At 42.1% G+C, this 12,213-nt stretch overlaps 1 protein-coding gene across 10 annotated transcripts in view; it reads left to right on the forward strand.

Moving 5' to 3' along the window:
- LOC143841024 (uncharacterized) overlaps positions 1-12,213 on the forward strand; it is a 182,623-nt gene that overhangs the window by 7,551 nt on the left and 162,859 nt on the right. For 4 of the 10 annotated variants that reach the window (XR_013232531.1, XR_013232532.1, XM_077344610.1 and 1 more), the window contains exon 2: positions 11,432-11,552. The exons of 3 other annotated variants lie outside the window; for them this stretch is intronic. Coding sequence is in view for 2 of the 7 variants with exons in the window: in XM_077344608.1 (XP_077200723.1) it covers positions 11,446-11,548 (103 nt within the window). In the remaining 5 variants the exon portion in view is untranslated. The remainder of the gene's footprint in view (positions 1-11,431; positions 11,553-12,213) is intronic. 3 more of the 10 variants (XM_077344612.1, XM_077344608.1, XM_077344609.1) reach the window with 1 other exon arrangement.

The raw sequence follows: 12,213 nt of genomic DNA on the forward strand, positions 1-12,213 counted from the left end.
ATGCTTGGAAGTTATTTAAAACCACTCTAATTGAAGCCAAAATAGAATGCATTCCATAGGATATGAAAGGCACTGCCATGTTTAAAAGAAGTCCTGTGTAATTAACAATGCAAGTCAAGGAAATTTTAAAAAGTAAAGAGACTTCTTTTAACAGTGGACAGTCTGTCCCAATTAATTGAATAGGAGGGACCACAGGCTCTGGCAAAACAAATGTAAGTCATGCAAAAAGAGATTTTGAGGAATGGGTTGCTAAAAACCTCAAGACAAATAATAAACATTAAAATAATATATTTGGGGCACAAACCAGCCAGAGACGCAGTAAGGCCATTGGATATCAAAGGAATAAATGGATCACTAAAGGAAGGATCATTGTCCATGGGGTTGCGATGGGTCGGACACGACTTCGCACCTAACAACACCACCAACAAAGGAAGCTAGGAAGGTGGCAGAGAAGCTCAATGACTTTTTTGTTTCTTTATTCACTGTGTAAAGTCTGGGGCACATTGCTATACCAAAGCCCCTATTTTCAGGAAGGGAGTCTAAAGAACTGAGACAAATAGAGATGACCGGAGATGAAGTTCTAACATACTAGGTAAAGGTAAAGGTATCCCCTGTGCAAGCACCGAGTCATGTCTGACCCTTGGGGTGACGCCCTCTAGCGTTTTCATGGCAGACTCAATACGGGGTGGTTTGCCAGTGCCTTCCCCAGTCATTACCATTTACCCCCCAGCAAGCTGGGTACTCATTTTACCGACCTCGGAAGGATGGAAGGCTGAGTCAACCTTGAGCCGGCTGCTGGGATTGAACTCCCAACCTCATGGGCAAAGTTTTCAGACGGCTGCCTTACCACTCTGCGCCACAAGAGGCTCTTTCTAACATACTACGGATATTAAAAAATAAGTCTAGAGGAGTAGCAAATGTTACACTAAGGGATCCAGAGGTGAACTGGGAAATTATAGGCCAGGCAGTCTAACATCTGCCCCAGGCAAATTAGTAGAAACTGTAATGAAAGATAGAACTATTAGATACATAGAGGGACAAAGCCTGTTGAGTGAAAATAAGCATTGCTTCTGCAAAGGGAAACTCTGCCTCACCAACTCTTAGGAGTGATTTTAGAAAGTGAACAAGCATGTAGGCAGCAGTGATCTGGTAGACATTATATACCTTTTCTTTTTTATAAGGTACCTCTCCAAAAACTCCTGAGTAAACTTAAAAGTTATGGGACAAGAGGACAGGTTCTCTTATGGAATAAAAATAAATTAAATGTCAGGAAGCAAAGAGTGGAAATCAATGGAAAGTTTTCACAATGAAGTAAGTAGTTGGGGTTCCTCAAGGATTGGTATTGAGCCCAGTATTATTTAATTTATTCATAAATGATCTGTAACAAAAAGGTGAGTAGTGTAGTGCCTGAGTTTGCAGATGGCATAAAATTATTGAAGATGGAGGTCCAAGAGGACCTCCACAAACTGGGTGAGTGGGTAACAGCATGGCAAAAGAAATTCTATATCGGTAAGTGTAAGGTAATGCATATTAAAACCAAAAATCCCAACTACCAGATATTGATTAATAGGATATGAACTTGTTGGGACTGAGAAGGGAAAAGATCTTTGGGTTATAGTGGATAGCTCAATGAAAATGTCAACCAAGTGTGCTGCAGTGGTGAAAAAGGCAAACATTATATTAGGGATTATTAGGAAAGGGATTGAGAATAAAACCACTGATATTGTAATGCCCGTGTGTAGATCTATGGTATGGCCTCATTTGGAGTACTGTGTACAGTTTTAGCCACCTTATCTCGAAAAGGACAGTACAGAGCTGGGAAAAGTACAGAAGAGGCCCACCAAGATTATTAGGATTCGGGCATCCAATGAAGCTCATGGGCAGGGAATTCAGGACAGACTAAGGGAAATATTACTTTACATAGATCAACCTTTTGACTGTGGAGGAACCCCTGAAATAAAATTTCAGGCTTCAAGGATCCCCGGAACTATCATAACTACATGCACCCGTAGTCCACCTTCCACTGTCTCTACTCATGTTTACTACTGCTACAGTGGCTCTGCCTCATGTAAACCAGAAAGAAGGGCAGGAGCTGAGAAGCCCCCCCCATACCATGTCACAACCAACTCCGCCCCCCCTTTGATTCTTACATCTGTGGCCTACCCATTGAGCGCTCTGGGTGGAGGTGGCCAGTTCCTCAGTTTGTGGCAAAGTCCATTAAGGCCACGGACCCCCGTTTGGAAATCCCTGACATAGACAGAAATTAAAATGTGGGATTTGATGCCAGAGAATATAGTGATGGCCACTAGAATAAATAGCTTTAAAGGGTAGATTCAGGTATCTAGCCAGTATCTGCTTCATAAATTTCAGTTCATTCTTCTAATCCCAGACCTCCGTAGATGTCAATTGCTAGAGCTATAATATCCTTAAAAAAAACCCTCATCTGTGTCCTCATCTGAAATGCGTCCAAATGAGTGGGGGGGGGGGGTTTAAACCACCCTGCACCTTTTCATTCAGACTTTGTGTTATATATGGTATTATTTGTTTAAAAATCCTAAAGCTTTGTGATTACATAGGATAATTACGTAACGCATTCTTCTTGAACAAAATGTGCATAGATTATTTGTGAGCAATGCAAAAGCATCCGCTTTTCACTGTGCCCTATCAAAAGGATCCTTTGTAGAGACAGCATATTCTTACACGATCTCATTAAATATTATAAGGCTCTCTGGAGGTCTAAAAGTTAAGGCATGGTGATTACTTAGGTTTGTTATGAGTCACACTACCTCCTTTCCTTTGTGGCTGTTCCTTAGCATTTTCTATTCTATCTGAAGGATCCTTTCATGGAGTCCTATTATGCTTGTACTTTACTTCACTGTGGGGTTGCATGAAGATTACAAGGCAGTTCCAATCATCATATTGGGGATTATTAGTGGTCCCCCCCACTCAGGCCAGTAGGAACAATTGTTGCAGGGGCTGGCTGCCCTGGCACTGTGGAATGAACTCCCTGAGAGGGTGTGGAAGGCTTACACTCATTTTGGAGGTTCGGTAAAGGGGAGCTTTTCCTAGGTGCTTTTGGTGGTCTAGGAGTAGAGGTTGTAAGGAACACAGATATAAGAGCTGAATGAGGTTAGCATTTGTAGTGAGATAAGAAATCAATATCCTTGTTGAGTCCTGGTGATTCTGTTCTTTTGAGTGTTGAACTAACTTACTCATGAGTAAACATTCCCAGGGTAGAAGTTTGAACTGATTGGCCTTCATTGGCAGAGTGCAATTTGCACTGATTGGCTCTCACTCATAAGTAAACATTCCCTGGGCAGAAGCTTTTCCTGGTTGCTGTGTATCCCAGAGCCTTCCACCTCCCCCCACACACCCCCAGGTCTGCAGGGGCTGTGCCAGGAGGTAGCTCACTTCCCGCCCCGTATCCTCCAAATTGAAAGAGACCAGGAGGCTGGGGCAACTTACTGGCAGCAGGGCATACTCTGAGGCCAGCTCCTCTTCCACCTAGCAAATCTCTGAAACTGGCTGGAAATTGGAATCAGAGAGCTGATTTCTTTAGCCTTTCCTGGCTGAGATTTCCCTCCTGATTGGTGCTAAACTACCAGGGCTGAGATCCCTCCTGATTGGGGTCTGTCCTGGCTGAGAGCCATGATTTACTCATCACTACACATTCCTGAGGTAGAGGCTTTTCCTCATTGTCTGCACACAATTCTGAGCCTTCAGAGAGGGTGGTATATAAATATGAATAAATAATAAATAAAAATAATAATTAACCCTCACTCAAGATTAAATATTCCCAGGGTAGAGGCTTTTCCTGATTGTCTGCATGCAGTTTGAACTGATTGGCCCACATTGGCAGAGTTTTCTCTCCCTATTGGCAGCATACCCCAAGGGAGGACCAATCAGGTAGGGAGTGAGTTGGTTGCATGCGTATTCAGCTTTATGATGTATAGTGACATATCAAATATCTGTTGATACTACAAGTAAAATATTAAATACTGAAAGTACCATGGAAATTCTAAATAATGTAGCACACCAGCTTCCATAGAGGTATATTTATCATGGAAATCCTGCAACTCATAAGATGATAGTCACTGGGATCATTAATTTATTATCAGGGGTTCCATTGCGGTTTTTTTAATAGGTGTATTCATGGAAGATTAGTTCACACATCAAATCATGGTCTCAGCTGGAATTAAATGGAGCTCTAAAGAGACAATCCTTGTTTGATTATACTTTGGGGGGAAATTTGCATGTTAGGGAATTGTCCTATGACTGCTGGATTTTCAGAAGTTGGAAATAGCATTTAGAACCCACAATTTGTGACTATGGCCTTTCTAGAATGCAGAACAGCAGTCCAAAGTAATCCCAGCTCTCCAGACTGTGCAGCTGTTAGCAAAATGTTGCTTGCATGGCCTTAATTAGCATATCAATACACTTCTTCCTGAGTGTTCTTGGTCATGTTCTAAAATAAATACTTGTATATGTGAAGTGACAAGAATTGCATCCCACAGACCGTGTCACTAAAATGTTCAGGAGATACTATAATCCTGCATGGCACGTTTCACGCACCGATATCCCACCTGTCTATCTTACAGACAGAGACACAGATCAGATTAAAATATCTGGGGCATGATATTGCATGGAGGGTTGTGCTCTTATCCACCTATAGTAAAATGCAGCCCTGAATTAACACTTTTATGTTAATTCTGGTGTAGTCATTGCTCAAACTGGCATGCAGATAAGAAATTGCATTAGTTCATACATGGACCAGGAAAGGTTCGAGTGGAAGGAATAGTGCTGGTCCTCAAACACCAGGAAATGCCAGCTGGCTTCCCCTAACTTGGTGCTGCAGCAATATAGCTGCTTGTCTCTGCCCCCCGAGACTCACTAAAGTCCTCTGCCTCTAAATGTCCTGGAGGCCTGTCACCTACATTTACAACTGGCACGGAAAGAGGTTTTCCTGCTGTCATTTAGCATTCCAGTAGAAAAAACACACAGCTTTCAAAACTTGCCCTCCTCTCTGAAAACTGTCCTCATTGACCAAGATTTCTAGAACTAGGTTGCTCTCATTTAAATATCCTTAGGTGCCAGAAACAAATTAATTGAGTTTTTTTTTAAAGAAGCAAACCTTGCAGTGGCTCATTTCTGAGACAGGTCCAGAGAAATGAAAGTCAAAAGCATGTAAGGCACTGCTGCCGTGCAACTTCCATTTGTCCACAGATCATGCTCCTATGCTTCCCCCTGCCCATTGGAATGACTGGCATTTGCAACATAGCTGCAAAGCCTTTGGTGGATAGCATTCAAAGCCACCTCCCGTGGATTAGCAATTTCACTTTCAATCTAGTCCACTGCTGGTGAACTAGAATGCATCCCTATTCATAAATTCATGGAATCTTCAGAGACTCCATGCTGCTGTTTCTTAGTAATATGCTAAAGTTTAAAAAATAAAGATCAGTTGCTGCCAAACAGTATCTTATTATCTGCAAAATTAAACTGAATGTAATGCTTGTATCACAAGATGTACACATAATATTTCAATAGAGTTGTTTTGCTGGAGATTACACCAAATCAATATACTAATTCTTTTTTTAAAATATGTGATTTAAAATTGCATGACAAAAGAGCTTTTGGTTTGATTTATGCATTTAGTTTTATGCATTGCAGTTTATTTCTTCAGGAAAAAATGTTGTGAAGACAGAGACAGAATATTGGTCCATAGGCTGCAATCTGCATATATGCTTCAGTTTACTGGTTTTAAAGCTGCTTTCTGGAGAAACAGATTTCTTGGAAGGTTTTCAAAAGTTCTTAAATGAGACTATTTGGTGGGGAACATAATCCCCTTTATCTCCTCCCTCAATGTGTAAATTTAAGACATCAATACTAGCCCATGAAATCTGGTTAGTTTTCCATGTCAATGGAATACACAGTCAGTGGAATATGCCCCAGACATCCAGCAATACAGTGGGATTCCTCATTTACAATGCAATTTATTTTACAGAACGTAGATAATATAATAACTTGGAGACTGATTTACATACATGTAAGATAACAACTGCCCTGACCTGGGTGATCCAAACTATCTTGGTCATGTCAGATTTAAGGAACTAAACAGAGTTGGTCCTGGGTGGAGGACCCATTGAGGACATCCAGGGTTGCAACATGGATATTTGTCATATATGCCATTGCATTTATATGCAAGGTCAAGCCAGAGTCAGCGTCTTGTTAAAAAAATGTGTGCATTTTCTAATTATTCACATAATAAACAGATACACTTACATGTACTGGCAGTTGCAGCCACACAGATTTACATACATCTTGTTTAACTGGATTCTACTGCATCCATAAAGAAACTGTAGCTTATTGTGAAGTATAAATGCTGGCAAGTTATTAAAGGCATGCATTAGTATCGATTTGCTTTTTACCCAAGCCTCCACTAAAGAGCTGATTTAAATAAGCAATAAGGACTAGCACTCCCATCCTAAGCACAACCATATTCTCCTAGGCTCATTGATTTCAATTGACTTTGAGGGGTGTAACTCTGCTTAGGATGGCATTGTAGGTATATTATCATTGCAGGGTGCTTCTTTTTAGATTTGCAGACCTTGCATAGCTGCATAAGACCTAATACAAATTAATGTGTACAAGGGACATGTATTAAACAGTACATTAAATTCTAGCTAGGAGTAGACATTTATTTTTCATTAGATTTTGTTTAACAGGCTTAGATGCTGGCAACACTGTGTGATTACCACAAACCCAGTACTCCCTGACTGTGGAGTGTGTGCATGAGACTCTCAGTCAAAAAGGCCTCTCTGTTCACTTCACTATTCAGGGAGGATAGTAAAACAGAAGCATGTTGCATTTCACTATGTAAAAGGTTGGAGAGGGGACAACCTGTTTACTGCAGCTTTAGAGGCAAGGGCAGAGTCTGCACTTACTTTGTTTATTCCATTGTCAATCCTGTTGAATCCAGATCGCTTTGAATTTGGGTCTTCCTCTCCCCCCCTCCCCATTGAAAGAGGAAAGTGTTCTGCATGTGGTTAGGGTAGTCCAGAAGGGGTAGGGAGCCAAGCCTCTTTCTTTTTTTGAAGGGTGGGGAGAGGAGCCAAGCAGGGAGCCTCTTTATTTTCTTGGGGGGGGGGGGAAGGAGAGGATCGAAGAAGGCAGAGGAGGGAGAAAAAATCCAGGACCGACAGAAGTTGAGAGAAATTAGGGGCTTCTCCTTTAAGGCAAGCTTGTCACATGACCAGGTATGACCTATCAGAGGTTCTCTACCTTGGAGCTTTCTTTCCCAATCTGGATTTGAAAAATATTGTTGGTTAAAAGCACTCTAAGATATCGCACAATAAAGGTAGGATCACTCCGGATCAATCCTTGCTGCAGAAGGAAATTTTAAATCACCCCAAATCCAAACGGAAATTGCATTCTGTGTAGACGGCAGGGACTGAATTGATCTGAGGTTGGAATAAAAGCTCCATGCAGTTTACACCCAGGACTAGGAGCAATGGATTCAAATTATGGGAAGGTTTGCCCCCCCCCCAGTACTTGGGAAAGAGAACTGTCATTATCCAGTAGAAGTTGTAAGTCACTGATGATACGCTGAACTTACAACCTCTACTGCAGTGGTCCCCAACCTGCGGGCCGCGGCCCGGTGCCGGGCCGCGAAGGCCATGGTGCCGGGCCGCGGCTCCCTCTCCCCGCCCCCCCTTGCAGTAAAAAACTTCCCAGGCCGCAAGCTTGCGGCCCGGGAAGCTTCTTACTGCGGCAGGGCGGGGAGAGGGAACCGGGGCCGGGCGGGGAGAGGGAATTGGGGCCCGATGTGCGGGCGCGGCTCGCGGGGCGCGGCCCGACGTGCGGGCGCGGCTCGTGGGTGCGGCCCGATGCGCGGGCGCGGCCAATCCATGGGCGTGGCCCGCGCGGGCCGCGGGCCGCGCCCGAATGCCCTGCCGGTCCCCAACCTCAGAAAGGTTGGGGACCACTGCTCTACTGGATAATGACAGTTCTCTTTCCCAAGTACTGGGGGCAAACATTTTCTTGTGCACAGACAACTCCTCAATCTCAAACAACTCACTCACAACAATGCAACATCTAATTGAACATGGATACTGGTACCAGAGCCTGCAACAAACCCAGATGCCAACTTTGTTGCTATATACACTCCAATAACACAATCACTGAACCTAACAACATCACCTACACCATCAAAGGCTTATTCACCTGCTCATGTTCTGACATTGTATATGCCAACAATGCCACTCTGTTATCTACATGGGACAAACAGGTCAAGCCCTCTGCCAGAGAATTAATGGACACAAGTCTGACATCAAAAATCACAATTGAAAAATCTGTTGGGGAACACATCAGCCTTCCAGAACACTCAATAAAGGACCTCAAAGGAACTGTTTTATTGCAAAGGGACTTCACGAATAGACTAGAAAGGAAGAATGCAGAAATGCAAGTTATTACAGCACTCAAAACAATGGAATACCCAGGACTCAACAAGGACATAGGTTTCTTATCTCGCTACATACGCTAATCTCATTCAATTCTTATATCCACATTCCTTACAATCCCCTCTTCTTTTTATTTTATTTGGGACAATGTGACTGTAATGTGATGTATGTTATAAAGTGATGTAATTCAGAATCTAACTCTCTGAGGACAAAATAACAAACTGAACACCATGTCATGTGGAGATGCTTCCATGCTTGGGTGGAGACAGATGCAGTTAGCAACTAGTCTCTTTTAATTATTTCTTTTCACAACTGGGAAAGTGTCTGCCATTAATTACTAACTTTGCCATATTTATTTCTCCAATGTTTTTGTGAACTAAAACTGAACTCAAAAGGATTGATTAGCTGTTTTAGCAAAGAATTGTCATACTGCATAATTTGGATGTTATGACACAGTTTGCTAATTTGCCACTAATTTTCTTTTGCCTTATATCTGTATTTTTATGATCCTTGTTCCATTTTGTCTGAGGAAGAGTGCTTGCACTCGAAAGCTCATGCTTTGAATAAATCTATGTTGGTCTTAAAATTTGATTCTAATAGCACCTTTGTTGTTCTCAGGAGTGTGTGATTTCTAAATCCCCAAGGAGGTGGGGGACATGTCTGGATCCTCTCTTCTAGCTCTGTGCGATTCTGATAGAAATTAAACAATACTTTGTCTAATGAAATCCAAAATAATTAGAAAGATGGCATCTTACTAAAAGTTAAATATTTTGCAAGACAGAATATGTTCAGCAGAGGATGAACAAAAATCCTTGGCAGATTATTACCACACACATTGGGGGAATTCTAGAGCATTGGCTGTGATTTCAGGTTCTTGCTGGGATTGGTGGAACTCTTGCCCCCAGCTGTCATTTTTTGCCAACCCTTCATAGACAGGGAGGAGAAAAAAATTTAACATCACCATTGATGTGACAGTATCACATAACATAGGTTTTTCAGCAATTCCTAGAGTAGTGTGACATCCCTTCTGTTTTTTCCATTGATGTGACTTAATCCCATTGCACTGATGGTAAACTCACATATTTCTGACCCTGAGACCCTACTGTCCCTTCAGCCCTCCCCAGCTGTACCCTGGGATCTGCAGCCACAGGACTGGCTCCCTTAGCTGGCAGTCTGTGAAATTTATTCAATGAGTACAGTGTTGAATGTAGATTGGCATGGCCAGGCCAGCAGCCAGATCTATACTTTTAGCCACAAGAGATATTTTCAAATGTTGTGAGCAGAGGTGAATTGATGAAATATGAAAGAAAAGAGCTTCTAAACAAGCACTTCTAAATAATGATGTTTGCATTTATATCAGAAAATTTCCAGATAGAATGGATTAATGGAAAAACCAGATAACAAATGTTTCCTTAAAAAATATAACTACTGTGAATGGCTGGGTGAGATCAAGGTATAAGCTTTCATGTGCATGCACACTTCAGAGGGAGGGGAGATAAAAAGCTGAAGACAGAGGGGTAGATAAATGTAGGGTGGCTGGTGAGAGGGAAGGAGAAAAGGAAGCAAGAAAAGGGGAGAGGCTATGATTTCTTGGAGGGAGGCAAAGAGGAATTACTAAGAGAGGGAAATTAGATGCCTCCCACAAATACATGCGGGTTCCCATTTGTACATGTCTATGGCCTAAAGGGAGGAAAGGTCATCAGTACTTGCTTGCATAGGGGAAGTTGAAGCTTGGTGTAGTGGTTAGGAGTGTGGTAACTGTTGTGGGGAGAGGAAAGGGAAGGTGACTGTAAGCCGCCTTGAGACTCCTTTGGGTAGAGAAAAGCGGCATATAAGAACCAAGTCTTCTTTTTCTTCTTAAGTAAATGTAGCTTGGGCCTCCCAGCACCATTTAGCTTGATGTCATAGGAAACAATTTCATCCATGTTTTGTCAAGATTTTTTTCCACTCATAATGAAAAACTCCTTTCAGCAGAAATAGTTCTCTTGAAAAATAAAGGGTTGGAACCAAACATTAAAAGGAAAGAGAGAACAAGAAAAAAACCCAACAAGTTCAGCTACATTATTTATATAGGCTCATTTTTAAACAGAGAAAGTCCAACTCTAAATTGTTTAAACAAAAATATACCACAGGCAATAATTTTTTTTCTTAGAATTCATTCAGTTCTTTGGAAAGAAAAATCTATTCTCTTGGAGTTCGTGGGAGATTTCAAAGAGCCCCAATGAAATTGTAAAGGGTTTTAAATGTGTGGTTTTTGAAGCCATGCTGGTGCAAGGGTGAGGTGGCACACTGAGAAAATGTGAGAGCATTTCATCATCTCAGAAGAGAAAGAGCCAGCTTCAAATGTAAAATAGTCTTGGCAGTGTCAGTCTAATAGAAAGCTTGGTTCCCTCCCCATGCCCAAGACATTGTACAGTCTTAAATAACTGTCACCAACATTTGCTTGTATAGTTATGGGGAGCTTCTGCAATTTCAGATGAAAAGGGGGAAATTTTACTTTGGGGTTGGATTCTTCAGGATCCATTTTACATACTTCTCTTTTTAAACAGCTCTAACATTCTCTCTCTCCCCCCCCCCCCCCAATGTCCTACTGCATAGCTACATCTTATACTCTTCCCTCAACTGGAAGGCTGTTCAGCTTTTAGATGCTAGGGAAAATGGTGGTGGGAGAATTATTGACAGATGAAGGAGGTGTGGGAGTTGATTGCACACGCTGAAACCTGAAAGAAAGCCAGTATGATATAATTTCACTCTGGAAATCTATTGCTATGGCAACAAAGAACAGAACTTTTTTTTAAGGTTCCAATCTGAAAGTATCGCAAAAAATTAATCCTCCCTCCCCCCCTTTTTTTTTTAGTTCCTGGCTTTAGTTTCTTCTTACTTTAAAGTTCTGGGGGAAAATATATGGATTCATGGCACTGAAGTTGAAAATATCTCTGCCAAAAAGTTATTTTCTTTTAATTTTATTTACACAGAAGCCAGACACAGCATGGAAACTGCCATATTCATTCTGTTTTCTGAAAGACAACAATTTCTCCTTGGTTTGACTAAGACGTTTAAGTGCCAGAGTGTTATGCCTAGCACATGCAGATGTAGGTAAGCAAATTTTAGTCTATAATTCTTCCACGTATTTATACATAAACAGGGCTTAATTTGAGCCAGGATTATGAACAAGAACTGGTTCACAAACTAGGGGCTATACATTGGTCAAAATAGCAGCACATATCCTGCACACAAACACATGATAGCATATTGCGCCTTGCTGGCCCTCCTCACCTTCAAGCTATCTCACCTTTTCCAGCCGCCTTTTTGCGTGTTTTACCGTCCTCAGTAGCACTTTGAAAAGGCAGAAGAGGGAGCAATGCGCCATAAGTGCCTTGCAGCAGCCTGCCACTCACTGTAGGCAACCAATCCCCACCTGGCATATCTGGTTGATGTCTATACACGCCTCGCAGCGGCCTGTCACTCACTGTAGGCAACCAATCTCTTCCTGGCATATCTGGATGGTGTTTAAAGGACCCACGATGGCTGTAAATGTTTTTGTCTTTAAAAAGTAGTACTTATTAGTTGCAATGCGTATGCCCGAAGCATAGAGGCGTTTTAAAAAATGCTTACACCTGTAGCCTCCTATGTGTTCCTCCATGCGCATTGCCATTTTTAAAAGGCCACAACTTCCTGTGCCTGGGAGCGTGGGAGAGGGAGGTGGGTGCAAGGGCGGGACAATGCTGGGTGGACTACAGCGCATTTCACCCTCCAA

Source organism: Paroedura picta, chromosome 7, assembly GCF_049243985.1.
Source record: "Paroedura picta isolate Pp20150507F chromosome 7, Ppicta_v3.0, whole genome shotgun sequence".
NCBI lineage: Eukaryota > Metazoa > Chordata > Lepidosauria > Squamata > Gekkonidae > Paroedura > Paroedura picta.